This window comes from Oncorhynchus tshawytscha, linkage group LG33 (genome assembly GCF_018296145.1).
Source record: "Oncorhynchus tshawytscha isolate Ot180627B linkage group LG33, Otsh_v2.0, whole genome shotgun sequence".
Taxonomy (NCBI): Eukaryota; Metazoa; Chordata; class Actinopteri; order Salmoniformes; family Salmonidae; genus Oncorhynchus; species Oncorhynchus tshawytscha.
Genome location: NC_056461.1, coordinates 10,263,536 through 10,273,980, shown reverse-complemented (window position 1 = coordinate 10,273,980; position 10,445 = coordinate 10,263,536). Strand labels below are relative to the sequence as shown.

The following is a 10,445-nucleotide window of genomic DNA, read 5'->3' as shown; positions in this document are numbered from 1 at the left end:
GTACATCAAAGATCTCCTGGCCGATCAGAGGAACGGGAGACAGAGGGAACACGGGTAGACCTACTAGAGGTCACGAACTTGTGACCCGCCGAGGTGTCAACCGCGAGCATGCACTGCCCTAGTAAAGGAAGTAGGCAGTGCCTGACAAGGGGAGGGGGCACTGGCTGAAGGTGAATAAAGGGTAGCTGTTTCTGCACAATAAGGCACAAATGACTTAAGCAGCCTGAGTACAACACAATAAAGAAAAGCTTGTAAACCATAGAAACTACCAACAACCTCCTAAGAAAATGGCATCAAACTCCTCCAACCAATCCGACTTTGAGGACAGGGACCTGACTCAAAGAGACCCCCAGGAGGAGGTAGCTATAACATTGTGTCAACTACTACAGATTATGATTTGGGGAATGTTGGGTTGGAAAAATAGGCAGGGTCAGGGGGTTATAACATTGTTAGCAATAATACTTAGCGCCCTAGTGGCAGTGATTAGGTTTGGTTTATCCAAAGGACGGACTGTAATGTTGTCTATGGTACCTGTGGTGGTAATACAACAAGTGGCACCAGTACTGGGGAAGCATTATGGGTTGATACAATTTGGAGAAACTATGGCAACAGTCTTCGGGGCAATAGGCCAGATAGGAGGCTTTAAAGTAAACATGACAGATACCACAGGGCTATGTGAACAATTGAAGGTATTTGCATATGCTGGATGGGTAATGGAAGGGATAATTTTGGTAATAATAATAATGCAGTTGTGGAAAGAACTAAAAAACTGAAAAATAAAAGAAGCCAAATTAGGAGACAGGTATTAGGAAAAGCACTACCCATGATAATATGGGTAGTTAGAGCTGTGGCCCTTAATGCCGTGCACCATTTTCACGGGAAATGGAATGAACTACGGCAATTATGGGTTTTGTGCTTACCAATCTTTTCTCCCCCTCATATCCTTAGGAAAACCCGGAGAAGTGCGACAGGGTAAGACCTGGATATTATTTAAAACAAGACGGGGAGAGGGAGGAAAGGTTGGGCAAAAAAGGTAGGATAGTTAGAGTAGAAGAGAGTAGGTGGCTATGGTGTAAGGGAGCTGAGGACAGAGTCATGATAAATTGTGGGCGATGTGGGAGAATGGCCCCCGGAGAATTGGAGCAGGAAGACATACATGGGGTAGTCCTATCTGGAACCACATGGCTATGCGAGGATTGTTATGAACCTCATGAGGCGTATCTGATAGAAAGAATAGGTGAGGAGGAGTACTTTGGTGCAGTTACATCCTGGGGAGATTAACTGAGGAAGAGGTACGGGCCCAGAAAAAAGGTAGAGGGGCAAGGAAAATAACCTTATAGAAGGAAGTAAGGAAGAACATGGAGAGGGACCAGGTTTGAAGATAAGGAGACTAAGAAGGTATACCCCAAGGCACAGACAGGATAATCAGAGATCAAGGAAAGAAAGGGAGGAAAAACAGAAAGAGAGAGGTAGGCAGTTAGTGAAAGGATGGTTTGGGTGTGGCTCAAAAGACAATGGCCCTAGCAGGCTGCCAGACGCAGGAGTTAGGAGGCAGACGGCACAGGGGCCAGCCTGGAGACCTATCTGGGAGCTAAAGGCAACAGAGGGAAGACAATGGAAAACCATAGAAGGAGATGGATCAGAGCATAAGGGCGAGGGACCTAACTGGTCCAAAATTGCAGATCTTACTAGTTCAGTAGTAAGGTGTGAGGCAGCAGCAGGAGATCTGAGAAGGGAGCTGGAATACATTGGGGATGAACTTAGATGCATGGTAAACCCCAGAAGTAGGAAGGGCAAGAAGAAGGCCAAGAAAGGCAGGTGACAATAACATAATGGTCTAACCAATCTTCCCCGAATTATAGGAATCAGAAGCTTCAGAGGAAGAACAGATGTATGAGAACGCAAAGATCCTAGGAGAATGGTGTATGGCTAGGATGGAGACATTCATTAAACATTGGCAAATAATGGATAGGCCTGACCTGAATGACTGTTGCGAGGGGCATATGTTGTGTTGGGAAAATACCAAGGAACTAGACCTACAGTGCCTTGCGAAAGTATTCGGCCCCCTTGAACTTTGCGACCTTTTGCCACATATCAGGCTTCAAACATAAAGATATAAAACTGTATTTTTTTGTGAAGAATCAACAACAAGTGGGACACAATCATGAAGTGGAACGACATTTATTGGATATTTCAAACTTTTTTAACAAATCAAAAACTGAATAATTGGGCGTGCAAAATTATTCAGCTACCTTTACTTTCAGTGCAGCAAACTCTCTCCAGAAGTTCAGTGAGGATCTCTGAATGATCCAATGTTGACCTAAATGACTAATGATGATAAATACAATCCACCTGTGTGTAATCAAGTCTCCGTATAAATGCACCTGCACTGTGATAGTCTCAGAGGTCCGTTAAAAGCGCAGAGAGCATCATGAAGAACAAGGAACACACCAGGCAGGTCCAAGATACTGTTGTGAAGAAGTTTAAAGCCGGATTTGGATACAAAAAGATTTCCCAAGCTTTAAACATCCCAATGAGCACTGTGCAAGCGATAATATTGAAATGGAAGGAGTATCAGACCACTGCAAATCTACCAAGACCTGGCCGTCCCTCTAAACTTTCAGCTCATACAAGGAGAAGACTGATCAGAGATGCAGCCAAGAGGCCCATGATCACTCTGGATGAACTGCAGAGATCTACAGCTGAGGTGGGAGACTCTGTCCATAGGACAACAATCAGTCGTATATTGCACAAATCTGGCCTTTATGGAAGAGTGGCAAGAAGAAAGCCATTTCTTAAAGATATCCATAAAAAGTGTTGTTTAAAGTTTGCCACAAGCCACCTGGGAGACACACCAAACATGTGGAGGAAGGTGCTCTGGTCAGATGAAACCAAAATTGAACTTTTTGGCAACAATGCAAAACGTTATGTTTGGAGTAAAAGCAACACAGCTCATCACCCTGAACACACCATCCCCACTGTCAAACATGGTGGTGGCAGCATCATGGTTTGGGCCTGCTTTTCTTCAGCAGGGACAGGGAAGATGGTTAAAATTGATGGGAAGATGGATGGAGCCAAATACAGGACCATTCTGGAAGAAAACCTGATGGAGTCTGCAAAAGACCTGAGACTGGGACGGAGATTTGTCTTACAACAAGACAATGATCCAAAACATAAAGCAAAATCTACAATGGAATGGTTGTACAATGGAAAAATAAACATACCCATGTGTTAGAATGGCCAAGTAAAAATCCAGACCTGAATCTAATTGAGAATCTGTGGAAAGAACTGAAAACTGCTGTTCACAAATGCTCTCCATCCAACCTCACTGAGCTCGAGCTGTTTTGCAAGGAGGAATGGGGAAAAAATTCAGTCTCTCGATGTGCAAAACTGATAGAGACATACCCCAAGCGACTTACAGCTGTAATCGCAGCAAAAGGTGGCGCTACAAAGTATTAACTTAAGAGGGCTGAATAATTTTGCACGCCCAATTTTTCAGTTTTTGATTTGTTAAAAAAGTTTGAAATATCCAATAAATGTCGTTCCACTTCAGGGTGTGCATTTAGTGGAAAGGGCACTCTACATGGAAGGCTAAATTGGCGAGGGAAAGATTTAGAGAGTGTGTGTTTAGGTTGCTTAGAGGAAGCAAGAGATTGGCCAAAAATGAGGGTAATGGTAAAAAGAGGGATGGCTTGGGAAATGACCCAGAAGAAGAAGAGGCAAAGTTGAGGGTTGTGTATAATGGTAAAGAAATAGAATGGGACAGGCAAACGGGGAAGATAGAGTTATCAGGGCTAAACAATTAAATATATTACACAGGATGGAGCCAGGACCAGGGGAGGATGGAACCATCGGTGCGAGCGTTGTTCTTGCATAACCAAAGGGAAAATAATTAGAGACACCAGATCTGGGAATAGCCTTATTACATATTTTTGTAAAGCTTGCTTTTGTGGTGCAACATGCAATAAGTTAGGGTACTGTAAATATAATGAAGATGAAGCAGGGGACTGGCCCAAAGATGGGGCAAACATTGTGGTGAAGGGAAGATTAGCAGTTAAGTCAGTAACGAGTGATGGTCAGTACCTCAAGAGTAGGTATTGTTTGAAGATGGAAGACGGACAGGAGGTTAGCTATGGCATGGTACAGAGGATAGATGGGCTAATATTAGGGGTACACGCTATAATGGGAGAATAATGAGGCAAGGAACTAAGAGAAAGGAGTGTTCAGATGCTGGAGAGGGTGTGACAAGAGATGAAAAGAATCTGCCCACTCCATCAAGCAATGGGGGCAACAACACAGGGCATCCACGGGACCTCATGGACCGCACCTGCAGAAACTGGACAACAGGGAGAAGCAGAGGAGATACCTATCATAGACTTCTCCCAGCTGACGCTTGACATACCACCTACGCCACCTCCAGTGGTAGAAACAACCAGCTGGTATGATTGAGTGGAATCAGCCAACAGTAACACGGAAGCAGCAATGTGAGTGTCAGTAGTGCATGACCTTAAAGGGTAATAATAGGAAGCTTCCATTTAACACACAGGCCTAAGATTACGTAGGTCTACAGCCCCAGTGGGAACTTCCCCTTTAAAAAGATATATAAAGAGAACATAAGACAGCATGATCCTCAATAACATATGAAACAGACTTCATATGGAGAATCATCATAGGTAAATTTACTATTGCACTATACGCTTTTTGATAGAGTAAAACAATATTTTGAGAACCGGATATTTGTGCTTAAGTACTTATTGGGTCATACTCTGAAGAAGCTGGTTGAATCTTGTGAACCCGACTGAGTCTCCGAAAAACAGAGGTCTAACCACCTCTTGATCACATAGACAAAGAGGGCGTTCGCATTTTTGACACCAGAAACCAGAGGTGATTAGCAATTCAAGGAAAAATAGCCAAGTACCAGTTACAATATATTGAGTCCATACACAGAGTTGGAAGTGTATAGAGATACTGGAATTCGGAATCTAGCGTCATAGCTGCGAGAATACCGATTACGGGAAAGTGACCAAGGGGTTGAGCATTTAAGGTAATTGAACTATTTTTGCTATTTAGTCAATATTGTTAGAAGTGTTAACACATTTAAAGTTTTGCAATATTATCTGGCATAGCTTAATTAAAGCATTAAGGATTGATTGAGCATTATTGTTGTATTGAGAAACTGTATAACCATTGAATTGTAATGATGTGTATAAGACAAAAAACAGAGTGACTTAATAAAAGCTTGAAACTTTGACAACTAGGCCAGATTAACGATCTGGAGAGCAAACACCTTTGACACTCTCACTGAACAGAAAGTGACCCTGGTAATAGGTTAAAGTGATTGCACTAAAGAATATTTCATTGTGTGGACAATAATATATTTTTAAGAGAGTGAAAACATATACCAATACTAGTTTCCAAGTGACTACTAGCTGACGAGCATAATAACTACTAGGAGTTGTTATTAGGTATTGATATATACATAGGTAAAGATAACTTGAAAGTAAGGAAATATAGGAGGAATCCATAACACTTAAGAATATTTAAATAGGAGTATATCTATCCAAGGCCTCATACTAGACCAGAAAATAAGGGAGTGACAACGTGAAAGAAGGAACAAACCCAACTTACGCGAAGGGCCATTACGAATAAATAGAAGGGTTGGTACGGCCGCATGGCTAGGCCCTTGTTACACCGAAGTAACTAAAGTCCCAAAGTACTCTGCCCAGCCAGAGGACGGGGTAGAGGCTTTTGCTGCAGGTATTGGGCAAAAGTCAGCACCGTGACAGAGGCTCATGGTTCTCATTCCCTTCCATAGACTTACACAGTAATTATAACAACTTCCACAGAACGTCCTCCAGCCTATCAAAGCTGTTGCATGTTGTCCACTGACTGGCATGTTGTCCACCCAATGAAAGGATCAGAGAATGAATATCATACTGAAAGCATAAGCTACTGCTAGCTAGCACTGCATTGTATATAATGTGGTGAGTAGTTGACTCAAAGAGAGAGAAAGACAATAGTTGAACAGTTAACAAATTAATTTATTCCAAAATGAAGGAGAAGCAAGAGAGAAAGAGAGAAAGAGAGATAGTTATTATTATTTTTTTAAACTTTGTTTCACGTATTTAGCTAGCAAATGGCAGCTAGCTAGTTTAGCCTACGGAAACACCCTGCTCAAGCAGAGGGATGCTTTGTTAGCTAGCTGGCTATGACATTCCAACACAACACTGAAACTTTTCCAAGGTAAGCTTTTGGTATTATTAATTTATTGCCACCGGGGCCCGCAAGTGTAACTGCTTATTGACTGTACATTAACGTGTTAGTGGCCAGATGGAAGCCACTCCTCAGTAAAAGGCACATGACAGCCCGCTTGGAGTTTTCCAAAAGGCACGTAAAGGACACTCAGACCATAAGTATCAAGATTTTCTGATCTGATGAAACCAAGATTGATATCTTTGGCCTGAATGACAATCGTCACGTCTGGAGAAAACCTGGCACCATCCTTAAGATCAATGGAAACAGGAAAAAGAGGACAGTGCACACCCCCATTCTCAGTGGAGCAGGTTGAGAGCTTCAAGTTCCTTGGTGTCCACATCACCAACCAACTGACATGGTCCAAGAACACCAAGACAGTCGTGAAGAAGGTAAGACAAAACCTATTCACCCTCAGGAGACTGAAAATATTTGGCATGGGTCCTCAGATCCTCAAAAGGTTCTTCAGCTGCACCATCGAGAGCATACTGACTGGTTACATCACTGCTTGGTATGGTAACGGCTCAGCCTCCGACTGGAAGGCACTGCAGAGGGTAGTGCAAACGGCCCAGTACATCACAAGGGCCAAGCTTCCTGCCATCCAGGACCTCTATACCAGGCGGCGTCGAGGGACCTAAAAATTGTCAAAGACTCCAGCCACCCTAGTCATGGACTGTGCTCTCTGCTACCACACGCAGGCATTACCAGAGCGCCAAGTCTAGCTCCAAGAAGATTCTAAACAGCTTCTACCCACAAGCCATAAGACTCTTGAACATCAAATCATATAGCTACCCAGACTATTTGCATTGCCCCCCCTCTTTTACACCGCTGCTACTCTGTTATCATCTATGCAAAGTCACTTTAATAACTCTACCTACATGTCCATACTACCTCCACTAACTGGTGCCCCCGCACATTGACTTTGTACCGGTACCATCTGTATATAGTCTCGCAATTGTTATTTTATTGCTGCTCTTTAATTACTTGTTCTTTTTATTTCTTATTCTTATCCATATTTTTTTTAACTGCATTGTTGGTTAGGGGATCGTAACTAAGCATTTCACTGTAAGGGTGTATTAGACACATGTGACTAATAACATTTGATTTGATTTAATTCGATGGTGAAGCATGGTGGTGGCAGCATCAGGCTTTGGGGATGTTTTTCAGTGGCAGGGACTGGGAGACGAATCAGGATCAAGGGAAAGCTGAATGGAGCAAAGTACAGAGAAATCCTTGATGAAAGCCTGCTCCAGTGGTGTAAAGTACTTCAGTAAAAGTCTTTCAAGCACTACTTAAGTCGTTTTTTGGGGTATCTGTACTTTACGTTACTATTTATATTTTTGACAACTTTCACTTTTACTTCACTACATTCTTAAAGAAAATTATGTACATTATCTCCATACATTTTCCTTGACACCCAAAATGTACTTATTACCATTTGAATGACTTGCAGTACAGGAAAATGGTCCAATTCATGCACTTATCAAGAGAACGTCCCTGGTTATCCCTACTGCCTATGATCTGGCAGACTCACTAAACATACAGTTGAAGTCGGAAGTTTACATACACCTTAACCAAATACATTTAAACTGATTTTTTTTCACAATTCCTGACATTTAAACCTAGTAAAAAGTCCCTGTCTTAGGTCAGTTACGATCACCACTTTATTATAAGAATGTGAAATGTCAGAATAATAGTAGAGAGAATCATTTATTTCAGCTTTTATTTATTTCATTACATTCCCAGTGGGTCAGAAGTTTACATACACTCAATTAGTATTTGGTAGCATTGCCTTTCAATTGCTTAATTTGGGTCAAACGTCTCGGGTAGCCTTCCACAAGCTTCCCACAATAACTTGGGTGAGTTTTGGACCATTTCTCCTGACAGAGCTGGTGTATCTGAGTCAGAATTGTAGGCCTTTCTATAGGATGGAGGTCAGGGCTTTGTGATGGCCATTCCAATACCTTGACTTTGTTGTCCTTAAGCCATTTTCCCACAACTTTGGAAGTATGCTTGGGGCCATTGTCCATTTGGAAGACCCATTTGCGACCAAGCTTTAACTTCCTGATTTATGTCTTGTGATGTTGCTTCAATATCAGAAGCTTCTAAAGCCATGACATCATTTTCTGGAATTTTCCAAGCTGTTTAAGGCACAGTCAACTTAGTGTATGTAAACTTCTGACCCACTGGAATTGTGATACAGTGAATTATAAGTGAAATAATCTATCTGTAAACAATTGACAGAAAAATGACTTGTGTCATGCACCAAGTAGATGTCCTAACTGAGTTGCCAAACTATAGTTTTTTAACAAGTTATTTGTGGAGTGGTTGAAAAACTAGTTTTAATGACTCCAACCTAACTATGTAAACTTCCGACTTCAACTGTAAATGCTTAGTTTGTAAATTATGTCTGAGTGTTGGAATGTGTCCCTGGCTGTCAAATAACAATAAGGAAATTGTCTCATCTGGTTTGCTTAATATAAGGAATTTGATTCATAGCATTTATTTGATGACAATTAAGTCCTTTTTGCACCACTGTACATTTAAATACACCACTGTACATTTAAAATCAGATGCTTTTAGACTTTTACTCAAGTATTATTTTCTATTAACCTCTCTAGGGTAGAGAGAAAGAGCGTGGGACGCTAACCCCCCACCCCCATCCAGTGAAAGTGCAGGGCGCCAAATTCAAACAGAAATCTCGTAATTAAAACTCCTCAACCATACATGTATTGTACACCATTTTAAAGATAAAATTGTTGTTAATCCCACCACAGTGTCCGATTTTAAAAAGGCTTTACGACAAATGCATACCATGCGATTATGTTAGGTCAGTACCTAGTCACAAAAACAGCCATTTTTCAAGCCAAAGAGAGGAGTCACAAAATCAGAAATAGAGATAAAATGAATCACTAACCTTTGATGATCTTCATCAGATGGCACTCATAGGACTTCATGTTACACAATACATGTTTTGTTTGATAAATGTTGTTGAAAATAAAACTGTTATGCATGGAATTAAAGATATACTTCTCCTTAATGCAACCGCTGTGTCAGATTTCAAAAAAGCTTTACAGAAAAAGTACACCATGGAATAATCTGAGTACAGCGCTCAGAGACCAAAACAAGCAACCAGATACCTGCCATGTTATGGAGTCAACAAAAGTCAGAAATAGCATTATAAATATTCACTTACCTTTGATGATTTTCATCAGAATGCACTCCTAGGAATCCCAGTTCCACAATAAATTATAGTTTTGTTCGATAAAGTTTATGTCCAAATACCTCCTTTTTGTTTGCGCATTTAGTGCAGTAATCCAAATACGCAAGCACTATGTAACGGCTCTCGTGGGTTGAAGAAGGAGACCAAGGTGCAGCGTGCTAGGCGTTCATGATTTTTAATAAAACTGAACACCGCAACAAAATAACAAAGTATAAAAACGAAAGCGCACAGTTCTGTCAGGCAGCAAAACAGCTAAACAGAAAATAACTCCCACAAAACCCAAATGGAAAATCACAACTAATATATGATCCCCAATCAGAGACAATGATAGACAGCTGCCTCTGATTGGGAACCACACTAGGCAAAAACAACAAAGAAATCGAAAACATAGATTCTCCCACCCGAGTCACACCCTAACCTAACCAAACATAGAGAATAAATAAGGATCTCTAAGGTCAGGACACACTAGGTCCAGACAAAGTCATAAAAGTTATATTACAGTTCATAGAAACATGTCAAACGATGTATATAATCAATCTTTAGGATGTTTTTATCATAAATCTTCAATAATGTTACAACCGGAGAATTCCTTTGTCTTTAGAAATGAAAGGGAACAGAGCTAACTCTCACGGGTGCGCGCCTGACTGAGCACATGGCCTTCTGGCAGACCCATGACTCAATCAGCTCTCATTCTCTCCCACTTCACAGTAGAAGCCTGAAACAAGGTTCTAAAGACTGTTGACATCTAGTGGACATTAGGAAGTCCAATATGACCCCACAGACACTGTATATTGGATAGGCTAAGACTTGAAAACCTACAAACCTCAGATTTCCCACTTCCTGGTTGGATTTTTTTCTCAGGTTTGTGCCTGCCATATGAGTTCTGTTATACTCACAGACATCATTCAAACCGTTTTTGAAACTTCAGAGTGTTTTCTATCCAAATAATATGCATATCCTTGTATCTGGG

The 10,445-nt window shown here is 41.3% G+C and overlaps 1 protein-coding gene across 1 annotated transcript in view; it reads left to right on the top strand.

The window, feature by feature from the left end:
* The first annotated feature begins 287 nt into the window (after positions 1 to 287).
* The window catches only part of LOC121841698 (ras/Rap GTPase-activating protein SynGAP-like), a 127,482-nt gene continuing 117,324 nt past the window's right edge, over positions 288 to 10,445 (top strand). Inside the window, exons 1-2 of the mRNA XM_042311715.1 lie at positions 288 to 359; positions 949 to 972. Coding sequence (XP_042167649.1) covers positions 288 to 359; positions 949 to 972 — 96 coding nt within the window. The remainder of the gene's footprint in view (positions 360 to 948; positions 973 to 10,445) is intronic.